The sequence below is a fragment of the Nipponia nippon genome, unplaced genomic scaffold (assembly GCF_047370975.1).
Source record: "Nipponia nippon isolate SJK-2023a ecotype South Korea unplaced genomic scaffold, ASM4737097v1 scaffold_1, whole genome shotgun sequence".
Taxonomy (NCBI): Eukaryota; Metazoa; Chordata; class Aves; order Pelecaniformes; family Threskiornithidae; genus Nipponia; species Nipponia nippon.
This window is the reverse complement of record NW_028262290.1, coordinates 76087305-76106864: the sequence shown is the minus strand read 5'-3', so window position 1 is coordinate 76106864 and position 19560 is coordinate 76087305. Positions and strand designations below refer to the sequence as shown.

The 19560-nt window shown below is 42.1% G+C and overlaps 1 protein-coding gene across 5 annotated transcripts in view; it reads right to left on the bottom strand.

Moving 5' to 3' along the window:
* The window catches only part of GRB10 (growth factor receptor bound protein 10), a 148388-nt gene that overhangs the window by 68517 nt on the left and 60311 nt on the right, over positions 1 to 19560 (bottom strand). For all 5 annotated transcript variants that reach the window (XM_087760071.1, XM_087760077.1, XM_087760055.1 and 2 more), the window contains one exon: positions 17414 to 17507. In XM_087760071.1, the coding sequence (XP_087616197.1) occupies positions 17414 to 17507 (94 nt within the window). The remainder of the gene's footprint in view (positions 1 to 17413; positions 17508 to 19560) is intronic.

The window sequence follows — 19560 nt, the reverse complement described above, 5'->3', positions numbered from 1 at the left end:
AAACCCCAGGCTTCTTGCTTCGGGGGTTTCATTTCAAAGCCACTCCACGACAACTTAAAAAAAAGCTTTCAAGTGAAAAGTGGTTGGATTAACCCAAAAAGTCCGTTAGCATTTCTCTTCAGGAAGCGATGGGTCCTCAGAGCTGATGCTGAAACATCATCATCATCATTATTATTATTATTATTAAATTAGGCGTGTACATCACCACTTGATACCCGTGCTAACCTTTAATCCTACTAACTTTAAACCATGAGTTTTAAAATTTGCTTTGAACAGGTTTATTGCTGGCTTGGAAAGCATATTTAAGAGGATGTAATACAAGTTCCAAAAGTTGCACGCAGCAATTAATGCATCAGCTATTCCTCCGAGTTAATTAAAGATTGCATTTTCAGCACATAATAGTTACTAGCTGTGACCCATGTACTTACAAAGCAGACAACAGGAATATTTCATATTTAAGGTACTTCTAGTCAGAGTTTAGTTAACAGAACCAAAGTCACATGAAAAAGTAAAATGCTTTAACACCAGGGTAATTTTGGCTTCTTTTACTAGTTCCTTTCAAAGTTTAGTATTAACTCCAATTGTCATTTTGGTAAATTATCTACAAGAGACTAAACTGAGGAAGAGTTGTTTGGAATTGCAACACTGCAGCAAAAAAGCCCCCTAAGAGCCCCCGACTTGGGACTTTCAAACGCGGCACCTCACAAATAACAACGAGCAAGCTTACCTACCTTAGCTTCGCTTCACAGATGAAGGCAGCTGCCGTCAGATATCCTCTTATTGCCTTGGCAGCACATCGATATAAGCTTTCCCTACATTTCTTTGCCCTACTAAGGGAACAACATTTTGGGGCATGCATTTAATTTCATCTGCACACAGATGCTTTGTCCTTGAGTCGGCTGTCTATTTCAGGCTCTCCTTTCACACAAGCCTAGCTGTTGTGTCAGAAAACCAAGTAGTCCTTTTGGGTGGGGAACAAGGAGATCTCCCCTGGCCCTGCCAGCAAAGAGTGGATAATTTGTGAGGAATTACTGCTGTAACGAAGTGCGAAACTCCGCTGCGTGAGAAGGGAACGCCACAGTCCTGCTGCACGGATCCCCAGATGGCAGAGCATATTGCTGCAGTCGCATCCCAAATGGCGGTGTGGAGCCACTGCTGAAGGCGTCCGTACCCCGCACCACCGATGCCGAAACCAGACATTTATAAGAGCTCTGCCAAGCCTCCCTCCACCATGACTATGCTGACCCCAAGAGCTCCTGTTAGCCAACTTTTTTTTTTTAAAAAACAAAAAAGGCACCAACAACCAAATAAGAACGCCAAAAAAAAAAAAAAAAGGAAAAAAGGAAAGAAAAAAGACAAACCAAACCATTCAAGTCAATCATCTGAGACCAGCAGTAATACAACAGAAAAAGTAATCTGAATTTACCATTCAAATCTTCAATAAAGAGCAATGACATCAGCCTAAATTTATCTAGGTCTAAGAAAAATAGAAATGTAGTTAAGTTTCTTCTAGACTCACCAAATCAAGTTTTGTTTTTTAAATCAGCTACTCAAAACGTGGCCCTTCGCCATTTAACATCCCGCAAGCAAGCTGCACCAGTTAAAATAAGTCACCAGGTCGGGTTCACCCCAAAGTGAAAGCCGGAGGTGTGCTATGCAGAAGATTCATCACGGCTTGACGCAAGTCAAAACCACCTGGACAATTACGCCTGTTTTCCTTATGGGACCCACATGCTCCGTTTTCCAAGGTGTGTGCATTCCCAGTTTGAGTACTCAGGGTGCCCCATGATTTTGGGAAGCCAGCCTGCTGCTCTTCTCCACCTGGTCGGTTTTCACCGGGCTGTGGGTAGGGACCCTGAAGCCCTCATCGAGGCTCTCCTCCTTGCACGCCCACAAAACAACGCTGGAAGCAGGACACGACATTTTCCCCCAAGGGTACTCTGTTAACAGACCATCACTCCTCACGAGGCAATCTCCGTTTCCTTCACCCTATGTGACAAGGATGTCGTCGGTACACTCAAATGAGCTTGCAGGGCCCCCGACATCCTGCGCTGCACCTCCCGAAATCACCCCAACCACTCCTCTTAGGAAAGACGCCCCAAAAACCTGCGGGCGCAGGTTCAGCGTTTGCCAAGAGGTTATACAACCTGCTCACCTCGCTCCGTTTCACATCTGAAATACAGCCCAGAAAAGCAGAGAAGACTGGTTCCTCCACCAAAAGCACGCCCACGTATTTACACACCTAGAAAGCCTTAGACCTAGAAAGAGGCAACGCGTGAACAGGTCGCAGCTTAAGGCAGGCCAAAAGTGTCGCCGTAAAGCCTTTACGCTCTGAAGGACTTCTCTAGATGGCTTTTTAACAACGTCACCAACTCCAGGTTAGCCACTGTGGTAGTAATACCCACTGCTGGCCCAGCAGCAAGCTTCCACTGCTTCAGTTACGTGACTGCGTGATTCTTCAGTGATGCTACCTTAGCCTTGGAGGTGACTTGTATTCAGACTTTAGTATATTCCAGATTCACTCTCTGATGCGTATTTTTTCTACCTAGTCTCTAAAATTCGCTGTCATACAGTCATAGAATCATTAAGGTTGGAAAGGACCTCTGAGATCGAGTCCAACTGTTAACCTGGTCCACCTCTAAACCATGTCCCTAAGCACCACATCCACACATTTTTTAAATACCTCCAGGGATGGGGACTCAACCACTTCCCTGGGCAGCCTGTTCCAGTGCCTGACTACCCTTTCCGTGAAGAAGTTTTTCCTAATATCCAACCGAAACTTCCCCTAGCGCAGCTTGAGGCTGTTTCCTCTCGTCCTATCGCTTGTTACTAGGGAGGAGAGACCGACCCCCACCTTGCTACAACCTCCTTTCAGGTAGTTGTAGAGAGCAATAAGGTCTCCCCTCAGCTTTCTCTCCTCCAAACTTCTTAAGAATATCATCAGAAGAATATAATCTTCTGAAGAATATCATCATCAGAATATAATCTTCTGAAGAATATCATCAGAAGAATATCATCTTCTGAAGAATATTTTTGGCTATTCTTGAGGACAGAAGCTACCTAACCGTGGTTGCAGGGCACATCATCCACTAGTCTTCGAGTTGCAGACCTTGTAGTTTAGAAACCCGTCATCTGCAGCACTTCAGATTTCAGAGGGACTTGGAATATTTTATGTGCCTGAGCTCTCCAGGATTTTTCAACCACTTAAGGACAAACCACAAAAACATATACAAAAAGAATAATTCTCTTTTGCTGCTGAATAGCAGCAAGCTCCTACCTGAGTTGCAAAGATAAACAAAAAATGAAGCCTTTTTTATTTATAAAACTTACAAACATACAAAGCTTATAAAAATTTACAAGTGTGTGTATATGTAAACTCGCAAACAGGAGCGTTAACAAGATATACGGCCAGTTTAAGACATGTTCTTGCGCAGTTACAAATCCACTCAGACAGTGGTGCTGTAACATACCGTAACGTTGCACTGCTTCTAACCTCATGTTGTGCATGTCACAAATTGCCCACAATCTTGATTTGGACAGAAAGACTTAAATATTGTTACTGCAATCCTAATACCATTAATGAAATTACATACTAATTGCTTTGGTCAGTAGCACCTTACATGCTTTAATTACTTAAGCAGCTGCTTGCCGTTAAGAACTCTAAATTTAGCTACATCTCATGCTATATATTGATTTTCTTATATTTAGCTGTTTTGCCCCATTTAAGTCTGCGTTTTTTAGCTGAGAATACACCTAGCTTGACAGAATTTTGTCCTTTTTAACAGGCACAAAGAGACTTAAATAAATTAACAAATTCAGATTGATCTTCCCCTTGAAGCTTCTTGGCTTTAAGAAAAGTGCCACAACCTTCTTCATCCTCAACGCAAGAACGTCAGCTGCTTTAAAATTATGCATTTCTAAAGCATCCGCACATGACACAGCTTGCCATACTGAAGTGCTGTCAGGAACCACTTGCAGCACGGTGTTTACATAAAGGCAGAAATAAACACTGTACTGCTTATCACAGTCAGATAAGTTCAAAGACAGTGATGACGGAGGTTTATTGTTACAATGCTGCACTGTGGTGAAAAATTTTAGTGCAGAACTGACATCAAATTACAACAGAGTTGTTTTTCTACAGGTTTTGCTCTCCCCTCTTATTATGTGAGCTTAATACAAGCCCCAGCTTAGTATGTCTGCTTTATAGATGATGTAAGAAATCCAAGTTACAGAAGTGTACCATTCCAGTTCATTTTGGGGCAGTCTTAACAGTGCAAGAAGATTTTTTTCAAAGCTACAGGCACCATAAATAATGCAACATTGCAGTATTACCTTTTGCTATTTTACTCCTCTTTACAAAATTCAAAATAATTTTCTTTGGAACAGCAATGTATTTTCATTGATGTTTCATCTTTTCTTAGATGAATGTGAGGAGGATCTGACTAGAAAAAGAAACAAACAAGCACAGAGTTTGTCTTCTTACTTGGCAAATATACAACTTAAAGCACAAGCCACAACAGCTGCACTATAACATCAGAACGTACAGTTATCTAAAAATATTTTAAAGTTTTAGCAGTAAAAAAAAAATAAATAAATGAAGGTTGTTTCTGTTTTCTGATGTGTTTATGCAAGTATACGTTCTTAACTCTAATCATAAAATGGATGAAACCCCAACATATGGTTTGAGAACAGGAAAGACCTGCACTAAGAGCTTCTGCACCACGTAAAGACCTAGAACCAGCTTCAAAGTTTTCTCCATCCCCAACAGCCGTCCAGAGTGGACATCCCACATGGGCTTCCTTTCAACTTCCAGTGAACTAATATTGAGAGTTATCTTGCATCCAGTGAAGAGCAACACTTTTTGTACTTGATTCAAATAAAATTTCGGTTCTGACCATCCTCCTCTTTCACCACAGTGGGTACCATTTCATTGAGAGCCACTTACTGATCTTTTCTACCTTATTAACCTCTACAGTGCCCACTCTGTCAACAACACCCCTCAATTTTGTCCTCATTAGCTAGTCCCTTTGTTGGCCCCCCAAAACTGAGGCTGCCCTAGAAGACTCTCTCTTCCCACGTGCTCTCAATAAAACGCATCTTGAAGTAATCTAGATGCCTGCATGAGACACATCAAGCATTTTGACTGATGTTTTTCAGGCAGGCATTCATTAACAGGCAAAAAGCACTCACATGGCTTTTATCAGGTCAGTGCATAAAATGAGGTATGCTAAACAGCAGCATTTTTCCAGGACAACTGAATCGATATACAAGAACCTATTACAAGTATAAAATATTGTAAAGGGATCACAAACCTATACTAGTATTACTATATCCATAAAAGTTTTGGGGATAGATTAACCCTTAAGTTTCTTCCAAGCCTATTTAAAAGCTATTTAACCCACGACACTAAAAATTTCTCTTCCACCTCACGGATTTGAAACCACCAAGAAGATAAATTAATAGTAGGAAAGCATTTCTTCTCTATCCCTTCTGTGTCAGATTTGTTGGCGGGGGCTGAGTCTTCCTCTGTGTTTGTATGGCACAAACATCAAAAGGACTAATTTCAGGCTGGAGCTGAGACACACGCAACATTCAACGTTAACCTCTTGAATTCACTGCTCTCACTCTGTACAGGTCTGCACATTTGCCTGAAATATAAGGAAAGGTTGCTCAGAACCAGTTCAGTAGAAATGACTCCACATTTCAACTATTTTTCCTGTTAAAATATCTGTATTTCTAGCCCAGTGTAAGTGTTTAAGAATGCTTTTACTGCTGCATTTCACTTGTCAAACCAGAATAAACTTCCTTCAGATAAAGTGTTTTTTTTGCTATTACAAACACGTTAGGAAGTGTGCCAGCACAGCTGTACCACCAAACCCCTGGGAGACACCAGGCCCTGGGGAATGTAAATGGTCTGAGAACAGCCTACTTCAAAGGACATCTTTTTTTCAGGGCAAAGTCATCAGCGTCGCGATCACCAAGTCCTCTTGCTCAACCACCCTCACTGTAAGAAAGGAGACTTTCACCCCAGCCCTGCCTTCAACAAATTTCTCCCCAATAGTCTCAATTTGCCTCGGAGCCAACAATCTGCCCGATTCATCTCTAAACTCGCTCTTCAGAAAGAGATCTCTGTTTTGTATTTCACCAGCCTAACACAGCAGGAGACATGTATCCTGGCCCAAACAGCTCAGCACTATTGCCGTACGGAGGGAGGGTTGAGAGATTTTTTTGTTTTGCTTTGTTTGATCGTTTTTTTAAACAGAAGGTTTATAGAGATACACAATGGTGGAAAGATATTGCCACAAACATAAATACTGTATTAGTAGACATCTCGGCTCCTACAGTAATGAAAACGAATTGCATCTCTTTCAGTAGTTTCACTTCAGCTACATACTAAAATCATCTTAAAGAAACTCCTTGGCTTTTCACCATGCTTTATGCCTCAAGTGGTTTTCCCTTATCTCATTATCCCACATTTCATGCCAATTTTTTTTTTTAATTTTTTTTTTTTCTTTTCAGTAGATGTTCCAACACTAACTTGCAAGGCTGGTCACTGTTCCCAACTTTGATTTCAACCCCTATACGCACACAGAGAAAGCTTCAACTACCCGTCAGCTTAATTCACTGACCCCCTCCCTACTGTGAGGCAAGAATTACGCACCTTCAATCAAAGCACATTTATAGCACTTAGAACCTGCGTCATCTTTCATCATTTCCATGTCATACACTGCATACAAACAACTCAATCTACAGAAAGGCTACCCACCATGACAAAATAACAGTCTGTGGCTTACCCTATATATTAGGATACAATCTCATGTTACGTTCACATTTCAGTCTTGATTTCATCTCTTCAGAACTGGCTCTCAATACCATGAACAAAGCAGGACTTGATCTTCAAAAACAGCATGGAGAAAAGGAAGCTGAGGGGAGACCTTATTGCTCTCTACAACTACCTGAAAGGAGGCTGAAGGAAGGTGGGAGTCGGTCTCTTCTCCCTAGTAACAAGTAACAGGACGAGAGGAAACGGCCTCAAGCTGCACCAGGGGAGGTTTAGATTGGATATTAGGAAAAATTTCTTCACGGAAAGGGTAGTCAGGCACTGGAACAGGCTGCCCAGGGAAGTGGTTGAGTCTCCATCCCTGGAGGTATTTAAAAAACGTGTGGATGTGGTGCTCAAGGACATGGCTTAGTGGTGGACTTGGCAGTGCTAGGTTAATGATTGGACCTGATGATCTTAAAGGTCTTTTCCAACCTAAACAATTCTATGATTCTATTCACACTACGAAGCAGATCTCAGCCACATACTTGACAGAAGTTTTGCAATAGCAATATCCTCATTTTGCTGATGGGGAAAACGTAGGTAGAGAACCACAGTGATTTGTTCCACCCCGTGTAACAGCTAATTTGTTGAAAGAGCGCTTCTAACTCTTTGCCTGGCTCCACGCAGCCCAGTGGCCAACCCCAGCGAGTCTTTCCCAACTCCTGCTGGAGGGGTCATGGGTGCAGAAAGCCCATCGCTGCTTCTGTGCACTCACATGAAGAAACGTACACCCAGCAGCGCCCTGCAATGATTTCTGCAGTTCAGTTTCATCAAAACCTCATGTGAGTCCAATTATTCTGAGCAGCTTATAGCTGCCTGAGGTATAGGTGGCTAACTAACAACACACGGGAGTCAGGTCTGCTGCTGCCATCATTAACTGCTATCGTTTGCAATCCCTGGTTCGCATACGAGCGCAAGAGTCTCTGTGCAACCCTGCAGCGCAGACTTCGGAGGTTTGCTACTCCATGCAACTTCCAAAATGAGTGAAAAAGGAACCGTCCCTCCCACGAAGACTCTGCTATCAATAAAGTAGGCAGCAGGCCCGAGGTCACTCATTGCCTTCAAATCGCCTTCCTTCAGTGAGGACCGGCTGTGGGTACAGGCAGTACACTCTGCAGAGATGTAGGGCTTACAGAAAGAACCAGCATGTTGCTGTAATCAAACCGTGTACCATTTTACACTGTTCTTGCTATCTTAAGTTGGACTTCAGTCATGAACCTTTAATCATTTTTTAAACATTGAAAATCATGTTGATACTTAAATAAACACAACTTTGCCACTAAGAAAGCCTACTTTCACCCAACACCACAGAAATTTATTAGCCAGGTATTTTTAGTGACATCCATTTTTGGGGGATATACCACAGTATATATTCTTCTTGACATAACTAAGTTAAGCTATACTTGCTGATACAGACCATGAGCACATTCCAGTGCAACTTGTTTGTCTCGACTAAAGGAAATACGTTCCCATGCTGGAAAAATCTTAAAATCCGCAGTCTTCAACTTCCCAGTGATCTGGCAGAACCAATCTCTTTTATAAACAGATTAGAAAAGGCATTTCTAAGAAAGATGATGTTTAAGCTACAACTTGAATTGGACATTCTCCTCTCAGCTCTAAGATGTGTTACATCTTTATGATGACAATCCCAGTTTTCTAGTACGTAAGCTCCCGAAATTGTTCTAATATGCAGAAAAGAATACTAAAACCTTAAACTAATTCTATACTTGTCCAGACTGCTTAACCTATATTTGCTGTAACAGTGTCAGCCAACTTTTAAAATCCATTTGATTTTTAAGTACCAAACCAACTTTTGATTAGCATTTATAATTCTTCCTCTAATTAAGACCAGCTAACAAATGAAAAGGGAGGGCACCAAGTTGTTGAATCGTAAGGCATCCTAAAGCACAGAGAAGCTTTTGCCGGGAGAACTACGGTATCACAAATGTGCCCCATTTCACTCTTGCAAACAAGTCTTACCTCGCCTTTGTTCTGCTTCTTACCCTGGAAATGTTACAGATTTAGACATTGCTTGGTTATTTTTTTATTTAATTATTTTTATTTTTTAAAAGAGAAACAAAGTGAATTTCATTCCTAAGATGATAAAAGCCCTGCTTAGAAGATGGAGCTCATAAAAACGTAAATTAACTTGTATTTTGCTCCACCTGAGGCACTGGAAAGAAGAGACAGAAACCAAAGGTTAGGACACTTTTATCGTTAGGACAAACAATGGAAGGAAACCAAGAGCTGTACTGCCTGTTCTCCACCCTCTCACTACTTTGATAGAGACCAAAAATATAACCTCGAAGGTCAGGGGAAAACAAAAACCTAAAAATTGAATACACGTCTCTCAGAATTGTTTGCAGAGGAGAGGGCTGCATTGTGTCAGCTATTGGAAATTATCTGCCGTCACAAGAGAGATCAAAGGTGCGTGGCTGATCAGAGACAGGACACAAATCAGTTTGCTGTGCTTTAAATGGGGGTGGGAGTAACTCAGGGCTTTAGCTGAAGGAATTAAATGGATTTCATTCAGGGGGCTGGGGCGGGGATTATATCTAGTCCTAAAATTGCTAAATGTACCGGTGAACTAAGGCTGTTAAAAGGTTTCTTGCGAGTTCAATTCCAGTCAGTCTCAAGAATTCAGGGAGCAGTTTCTGGCATTACAACAGCCTCCACTTTGCCACACCACTGCTACCACACTCTTGGAAATAAGTTTCATGGGAAAGGGGGTCTGTTTTCCCCCGTCGCCTTCAGAAAGCACAGAGACGTACAGTAACACTGTGCTCTTGATACAGATTTTACCAAAGTAGACAGACAGAAAAAAGAAAATAGCCCCCCCCAACAGTCACAGCAATTTCAAACATTACATGCATTGCAGATAAATGGCAATCAATTTCTGATCTATTTATAGGCGACACTCTGAAATGTCCAAATAAGCATAATAGCTTTATTTCAGACTTGAACACAACAGTCATGAAACCAGATTAGCGCCCTAGAGCTTTCCATGTAATCAGATACCGAAAGGCAGTTCTCTCTCCATTAAAGCTGACCTTGCACAGTGACATTGTACTTTTATCTCAAAAATTAGAGATACTTACGCTTTCAAAAATATTCTTTTAAGCAGTATTTCATAACAGGCAATATAGCTGCAGTGACTATGGATTGTCTCCATCTCTAAATATACCCTTCCCCTCTACATGTCAAACTGCCTTTGACATTTAGGGTTTGATTTTGGTTAAGGTGTCAGAATTTGAAGTTAATATTCTGATGCTGCAGAGACACTGATTTTACTGAACAACTGCCATTGTTACAGCATGATTAAAAACTAGGCTACATAATAAATCAACTTTCCTAGCTGGAAATCTCATTAGTACTGAGACTATTTAAGTGCCCACGGCCATGTTTTGACATTTGGCTACAACACCTTCACTGAAAGGTTCAAAAGCTTCTTGCATAAAGCAAAATACACTTAAAACATGCCCCCTAACAGGAAAGAATATGCAGAACCCAGGAACGTGCAGGAAGATGGTGGAGTGGCGCAGGCAAGAGTTCAACTCAGCCACGTTAAAAATGTCATCCAGAAGCTATCAAAAGAGCCCTCATTGACAGTATTAATTTCCATCCTTCCGCTCTCCTAACATCTTGACAGTACAAATTTAGTCAGATTGCAGAAGAAAGCATAAAGGCAATAAAGTCATGCCAGAAAACATATGAGCTCATCCGAAGATCTTACAGTTAAGTTGTATTGATTAAATTAGAAGAGGGCATTTCAGATCACTAAGCTCAATTATGGACCATTAACTCAAATGGAAGAAATAAGCCACCTAGGAGGCAGAGGACAACCCGAGACCACAAGTCTCCCCATACCTGTTGGACAGTAAATAAGTAGGTATATAAAGCAATAAAAAAAAAAAAAATACTGGAATCTATCACACTTGGCTGCTTTAGCGATCTGCTTACAGAAAGGCTGGGGATGGCACAAGTTGCTAAGTGAATACATTTACAGAGGAGAGAGTGCACTGCCTGCAGGATTTTGGACTGACTTACTCACAAAAGACGTAAGAGAGAGAGAAACGAACACAGCTCGGGTACCTGGGAGAAGCACCTCATCACTGAGACACTGGTTCCCCTCTGGTACCTGAGCTTCCCCAAGCACACCATTTCCGACAAGCAGCGTTGGACTCCGGAGCTTGAGCCCCAGAAAGGAAAAGCCCAGACAAAGTCATCTCCGTGAAGGACTCCCAGGTTGCTTTCCCCCGGGGGGGCCTCTCACAGCCCACGCGAGCTGCCGTTCCCCCCACGCAGTCACCGGCGAGGCCGCTGCATCAGGCCGCCGGCAGACAGGCGCTCGGCAAGCGGCCAGCCGCCCCGACGCAACTGGAGCAGCGGCACCGGCGCAGAAAGCATTCGTGCCGCCGATGACATCACCCCGCTGAGCTGATACACCTCGGGGGAAGCGTGCCAACAGTAAGCAAACACACGATGAGAACGCCTGCCTCCTGCTCACGGAGCGGGCTCTTCTAACAGACTAATACGTTTATTCACCTGCCTCATGGCACCCTCGCCCCTCCCCGACCGCCCCCAAAGTGTCCCGCTTCGCTCGGCCGGCTCTTGTGCGATAGATAGCTGCAGCACAGAAAGACAGTTTTCCACCAGATGCGCAAGAGTGCACACCCCCCGACGAGAAGCGAGGGCGTCCCTACGCTATCCCTTGCATTACCTAGCCAAAGGATGCAAAATGACAACTGCTCCAACACTTAAGTCTTAGCTCTGCTTCAGTGGTAGCAGGAAATGCACATCCCTTAATATTAAGGAGAAAAGTGAATTAAAAAGGACGTTCTATTTTACAACTTATTTCACAGCGTCTCCCTCTCCCTATTTGATTTGTAGTGGGTTTCTTAAAGAGTCATCACTTTAGGCTTATACTAGCACTAAGCTAACTTGTTCTCCAATAGGTAACACATAAGGGGTGAGGGAGGTAAATGCACTCTTGCTCTGAGAAGGATCTGGAAAGAAGCAACAGAACCACACCACCCAGATGCCCAATTTACACCGTCCCCGTCCAAAGCCTTAGACAAGAATTTAAGTATAACAACAAGAAAGGAGCTTCTAAATTCATGCCTCATGAATCTACTCCCCCCTGCCCCGTTGTAACTGGAGATACAAATCTTGAAAGAGAAGTGGAGGAACACAATCCCTCTACCTTCAGTATGAAAAAAAAAAAACAAAAACAAAACCAACAACCCACAGTTTCTCAGACCTCATACACCCGTACAGCTTCAGTCCCCGAGGGACAGGTATGGCGCGTCATGGACTATCTCGAGCAAGGAACCCAACTCCCCAGCCCAGCTCTACCTGCTCTGCCCCAGCAACCACCTCCCCTCTAACATGGCAAGAACTTCATTACAAGCATGGTAATAACTTTACCATTTTTCCACAGAAGAAAACAGGCTTAAAATTTGCTTTGACAGTCACATAAATAGGGAATATTAATTTTTAATATTGTAATATTTCTTGCTTTAGGCTTACTTTAAAATTCTCAATTTTTTTTACATCTCCACTTGTAAAACTCCCAATGAATAAAGACCCCAAGGCAAACCATGTTACACCCTATACAACAAAGACAGAGGGCTCCTTCCCTGCACTGAATCCTACCTTGTCAGAGAAATTTACTCAAAGAACACACTGAATCCTGAGAGCTTATAAACAAGCTTAAAATCCCTTATTTGTCAACTATGAGATATCAGAGCTTTTTTTTTATTCATATCTGGTGGCTTCAGAGGAACACATTCAATTTTAAAGATGTCCAAAAATTGAAGATTTGAAAAAAAGTTGATAAATAAAAAATAAAATAAAATTACACAAAAAAAACCCAACCCACCAATAAAAATAAAAGAAAATCCATCAGTCACCTGCAAATATGTTTCTCTGAACATGTACCATTTTAAACCATTTTTGGTCTGTTTTTTCTCATTTCACTGATTTCACTCAATCTTCATTAGCAGCCTTATTATATACAGCATCTTCCTGCTAAACTCAATCGGTTGGTCTATTTTGTCATCCTGTAGCTTGCTGCAAATCTCTGAAATTATCTGTACCAAACACCAACCTACTTTGTCTTCTCTTTTAATCTTTTTTGATTTTTTTTTTTCCGCCCCCCCAGACTTCTGTCAGCCCAAGGGTTTGGGAAATAATATAATGAGGGAAGTTAAACTTCGACACAGCTATTATGGGTGCCCTCCTAGTCACAGTGCTAACAAGACCCATCCCCAAGGACAATGGAAGCCTTCTCCAAAGCAAGACAAAGGTTCTGCAGTGAGCTAGGCAGGAAGAGGGGGCTCCGCTCGCTGCGTAAGAGCAGTCAGTGTAAATCTTTCTGGCACTAATGGTGGTGTGGTTTTGTTGTGGTTTTTTTTTGTTTTTCTAAGGCTGGACAATGACAACAACATTTATACAATACAGAAGCTCATCCTGAGCTACAGAACAAATAACAAAATTGCCTCAACCTCACATGCCTATCCTGAGGCAGATACAAAAGAAAAGATGTTAAGAGCAAGTAATAATAGCAGCAGTGGAGAAAAAGAGTGCTACGGAGATTGTCGTCTGGGCTAAATCTTAGGCATCGTAATACTTCATCTAAGCCCATACTCATTCAAAAGGCTGTCCATATTTACATGGGCTTATATTTTTTGGACCTGGGCAGCATGCTAGAAGGCTAGTTTCAACCACCGCTGACATTTACCATCTCTATAAAAGTTAGAGTATTAGTTACTAGCCAGCGAGGTACAGGAGAGCATCTACCTCAAGAGCAGGCTGCAGTCCGATGCAAGTTGGCAGCTGCTCTGGATCCTTCCAGTTTCGGCGGGAACAAGTCGTCTGTACATACAGGCAGGAAACCTAATGCCAACTAATCCACAACCGCAGTACCTTCGTCATCTCACTAGAGGCAAGATTCCCTACCACGACCAACCAAGAAAGACCAAAGGATGAGCTGGCTGTTGGCGAAAGGACAGTTGTTGGCTAGAACAACTCATATCACCGTTTTCTTTCTGCTGCCAAAGCCACCTGGCTATGGAGACAGAGGTTCCGCAATATTCGGCTCAGCTCTGTCTGTGAACTGCTGTGACAAAAAGCATCAAGTCCAACAAGAGCCGAGAGCGCCTCAGGAAAGGAAGGCTGCATGTGAATGCATTAATAAAAAGAAGATAAAATGAAGACCGATCTTTCATCACAGACCCATGGCGAAACACATCTGTACAGACACCGACGTTCATCCCACAAGTACACACCTACAGAAAGTGCCAGAATTGCCTGTCTAATACTTCCACTAAAAGGCAAGGTGAGAGAACGCATCTTATTTATACCTGGTTTCAAAATCCTGAATAAGAAGTAGCTACACAACCTCAAAAAAATACACGCCAAGTACCAATAAAAGGTACTGCCCATAAACTTCATGGCCGGGACTGGAGCTGGCACTATTTGCTGCTTGCTAGAAAAACAAACAGAAAAATGAGCTCCAAAACACGCCTCAACAAAGAAAAACCCAGAAGTACGGAGCAAGACAAGAAACAGCGGTGGCATGGCTGGCAGGTTAAACCCCCCTGAAGTCCAAGAGTAAACAAAGTCAGTTGGGCTTATGGTTTTCTGTAGCATGGTGTATTTATTTTGCTGTTATACTTCATATGGCAAGGCCGCTCCCAGGCAGCGCAGGGAAATCCATAGGATAGACTTGTCTTGCTACTGAGACACATTCAAGGTTAACTTTGGTGGCACCGCACAGTGGCACACTCAGCCGAGAGGAACAGAGGCTGCACTGCCCGGGTGCGTGGGGAGAGAGGGGAACCAGCAGCATCCTTTGGGACGGGGCAGGGAGAATGAGTGCCGGAGCCCATCGCCTCTACGAAATGCCTCAAAATGGCATCTCCATGTGAATGCAAATGTTTTGACTAAAATCACCGCTATGCTCCCCAGCTCTGCCCCTCACTGCTGGAGGGGGTACAAATGCTGTAGGCTACACACTGCAGAGAACCTGTCATTGCAAAATATTAAACATTTCAAGTGCTAAATGTTTTGCAAAGTGGGATGTGGCTGAAGAGGCTACAGTTTCCTTCATCTCCACGTTCCACTCCTGAAGGGAAAAAAATTAGAAAAATAGCAATACCTGTCCCATCCTAAGCATGCTCTCACTTCCTCCTCCTCTTGGTGTTTTTAAAGATGGTAAATAATTGTTTTGATTGTTTGTTAACCTCCTTCCTTAACTCTTCAGGAAACACCACACAGACATGTTTTTCTTCTCCAAGCCTAGAAGCTTTACTACAGCTTCTGGAAGGACTGCTCGAGAAATACTTGACTTGCTGTTTATTAAAGGCCAAATCCTGGCTAGCTGTTGTTAATTTTCTATAACTTTCAATAGGTAGCCGAAGCGTATCTGTTCCTTTACATCAGTGGATATTAGTATTGTTTAGTTAGATGAAGCTCACTCTTTCCTACCGCATTTAATTTATGAAGTAGTGTTTGGGGAATAGAGGTAAGAGATCCTAGTTCCTACTCTCTGCATTTAGTACTTTCACGAAATGTGCCCAACTAGCAGAATCACTGAAAAGTGAATACTAAATAATGGCTTAGATACAGAAATACTTATTGTTAAAGTAAGCGAGTTTATCAGCGTACCTTCACATAAGCAGTTATTGAACTATTTCTAGGAAATTCTATTCTATTCTATTCCACCTGCACTCAACTTTTTACATCTGTTTCATATGAAACCTGCCTATTTTAAAAGCTCCTCACTTTACAAAAAGTATTCTCTGCTTCCCAATCTTTACAAGATATTCTGTTAAAATACAAGGCTGAACAGTTATAAAGCATCTGCTTGTGTAAAAAGAGTGATTCAGCAGGAAACATGTACTTGAAATACCCTTCACAAGAAAGAGCTTATTCACGCAGGGACAGTTGGCAGGGATATCTCGGTCTTGTGTTGAAGGGATTCAGATGCCTGGGAGGAAGCTAATCACCATTTTTATAGGCTGTGGAACGCAGGGTCTGGTTCAGAATTGCAAGTGCTTATACCAAAGCTCTCCCAGTGAAAAGCAAAGGGCTGTAAGTTAATGTTCAACAGAAACTGGCAAACCTGCTGCGCTCACTGAGCAGTGTGGTCAGGTACGAATTGGAAGTGCATACATAAAGTAACGTAGTAAGTACAGTTGCTCAGAGTTCACCTGCAGCATCTAAGGCAGAGGACGGTAAAGGGAAAAAGGCAGGGAGTACCTAACACATGAAATATTTTAGCCAATTCTAATCCTTCCACAATTTCTGCTCACATTAAGTATATATTAAACCAGATTTGTTTCAAGTTTATCAGTTTTCCTTAAAAGTCTTGCGAAACACAGGAATAAAAGCTTTAGATCTGCTAGTCGGTATAAGCTGAAGTCAGCAAGTAATGTTGCATATAACTGGAAACAAAATTTACCATAGTCTGTTGCAAGTATCTTTATGATCAACATAATTAAGATATACCACCAAACAGATTCATTTATTAAATGCAAGCAGTGGTCCTGCAAGTTACTTCTGGATATAGGTCTACCCTTAAGTTTTTCATTGAATTCAATGCCTACAAAGCTTTAACAGAAAGTAACGGATAACACAGTTTAGTGTAAGGGTAAAAAAAACAAAGCAAACCACAGAACTTAAAAACCCACTTTATGTTAACATCTAGTCTTCCTATTTATTGTGTGACTAATATGACTGCATCAGAGCTAGTTCAGACCATGTCACAACTCCCTCTGAAGCTCTTCATGTTTTATTTTTCTATGTACTATTCATTAATCAGTTACTGGAATATGTGGCAGCTCTTAAAATACTGGTACTTTCAAGTTATTGGACAAGAACGTGTATTTCATATGCTACGAAAGAGCGTAGACACTCACACTTGGACAGAACACACAAGACATGACATAACACCACGCTTACAGCCACGTCTGCTTTCAAAAAAATACTGAGGCAGCAGGTATCGTGCCTGCAAGGCACGTTGCTTCCCTCCGACACTGCCAGAAGAGGAAGGTGCTACAGACCAGGGCAGCATCGGAGGCCACCGCTTGGGCATTCAGGCTTCAGTTCTTAATCCACGCCACTTTCGTAACAGCGTCTCATGGTCACGGGGGTAGGCAAGATGAATAACGTGCTAAATACTCACTTCAGCAACAAAATCAGGAAGATTTTAGAAAGACTGGATTCGATTGCTGTCAGTCAGCTGACACGCAACTTTAACATTACAAATGTTGAATTCAATTTCAGTACTTCCTTCCTCCTAAAAACAGAAGGATATCCCTGCCACCCATGCTAGCGATCCCAGTTTGGGCTACAAGGCTTGACACACACCACAAGTTCTTCGTCGCCTTCATCCATAGCTCAAAGGACAGTTGTGACAAAAAAACGATTTCTTCAGCTCTCCTCCTCCAACCATCCAGAACGTTTTTTGGGGGTTTTTTTTGTTTGTTTTTTGTTTTTTTTAAATGAGAAGGAGAAACAGCAACAGAGGCAAAACCATCTCCGCATTCCTCCGAGCAGCCTGGATTCCCACCCACTGTTCCTTACCTTGGTGATTCAGGGAGATGCGGTTAGATGGTTCTTGGAAACCTGGTTCCACCAGATCCCGCCGACCATGAGCCGAAGTCTGATCTACATTGTCCTAAAAACAGAAGAACAGAAGATCTTATGAAAACCAGGCATTCTGTACTCCCTGTAAGCTACATTGCACAGAGCCAAACCACTGATACAAAAAAAAAAAAACCAAAAAAACCCCGCCATACCTCTGAAAGCAAAAAACAATGTCAGAGAAGAAAAGCAGAGGGGATTATAGGGGGACACTAAGACTGTCACGTTAATATACGTGGCATGAATCCAGAATCAATGACTATGCTGTTAGCACATCTGTACATCAGTTTGCATGTCAAATTGAGAAACAGCGATGTAAATGCACTTCCAAATTTAACAAAATTTTCTTCTTGCATCAAATTATGTGGAGGCTTGGGGCTTTGTTTTCTTTAATTCCAAGTCTGTGGCTTAGGGGTTTGTAACTAATTAACTGGACTGAAACAGATTCAGTAGTGAACTACTAAACCTCAAGAGGACTCAGAAGTTCAGTTTAGATAAACATCCATGGCTCTGGATGCCAACCTGGGTTGTTTTGTTTCGGTTTTTTTTTTTCATACTAGAACTCTCACAAGGTCAGGTTTCAAAAAGTTTTAACACAGACTGAATTTGGCTATGTCTAAAGTACCACAGTTTCTCACAGATCTTGCCAAAGACAGTGACTAGGAGAAAGCAGGAAATTTCAAATATAAACAAAAAATAAGAAAAGCAAGATAAGTCACATTGCATTTTAGAAGCCTGAGAAGGAAATTTAGAGCAGGTACACAGTTTTACAAAGTTGGCGTACCTTTGCATATACCACTTAAGGGTGGGTATGGAAAAACAGAAGCAAGTGCATAAAGTTGACTGCATTGATATATCACCGACCATAAACTGCTGCAGTGATATACGTGACTGTATAAATGTTCCTGCTGCGCCCGAAGTGTGGGATAAATACACAAGTGCATGACCGCATTTATGTCAAAACATAGGAACCACCTTGATGGCGAATGACGTTGTAATTATGGCAGAGCAATAACATGCACACAGTGAGCAGCAATTGAACTATGTGCAACTGTGAGCTCTCAGCCCAGCACTTCCAGTTTACAGAATATAAGCTAATGCTCGAAACTGTAACAGGTGTAGTGTTTGGGGATAAGAACTGTATACAGTTATACAGGATATGAAATAAATTATATTATCTCTTCTTCAGAGTGTCTCAAACAGCTAACACTTGAGCTTTGATTCAAGTACTCAAGCACCACCCTTGAGTGCCTTCACCATCAGGGATCAATTCAGGAGCCCACAGGCCCTTATAAGACAAGAACTGCTAACAGCAGTATGACTAAGGGAGGTTTTTACAAGTAAACAATATATGATAAGATACATACGACATCCGTCTATCTATGCCAGATACGACTGGGACCACTCAGACTTCTGCCTCCGTATTGGCTACCTCCCCTTATAGCTCTTTACATCCTTGCCACTGATTTTCATGACACTGGCTGTTGTTTCATGAGCCACATCTAGCTAATCTCAAATTTTTGCAGTTGCTTCTTAGGAATCAAAAAAAAAAAAAAAATCAGACCTCCTGTCAGCATGACTATATTTGTTCTTACTTTCTTGAAACATAGCAATATTTGTTAGCTCTTTCACTGGAGCTAACTGAATACGTGTTAGGAACAAGAAACTCATGAGCTCCTGTCTCTGTCAAATCCCTTGCAACCGCAGGGTATCGCATCCTAACATTATTACCGCTTTTGGAGCGCTACTCGTTTTCACTGGGTGTATCTCATTTTCTCTGGGATACCACACAGCCAGGACTGACCTGGCCCACAACATCTCAATTTTAAATTTCAGGCAGGAAATTTGGGACTTGCAGCATGAGAAGGCCACTGCAGGAAGGAGAAAGCACATAAAAACCAAAGAGTCCGCTCCCGAGGAAGTTTAGTGTAATCCTTTCAAAGGCTCCAAGGACAACAGGGGGGAGGAGATGTTTATCTGGGAAAAGTTTCAGTCAAAACTTAAAGCTGAAGTCAGTTGCTCTTCAGTTATTTCAAGCCTAGTACGAAGGTTGAGAGGTGAACATTGCAGGCATGGAGAACAGAGCA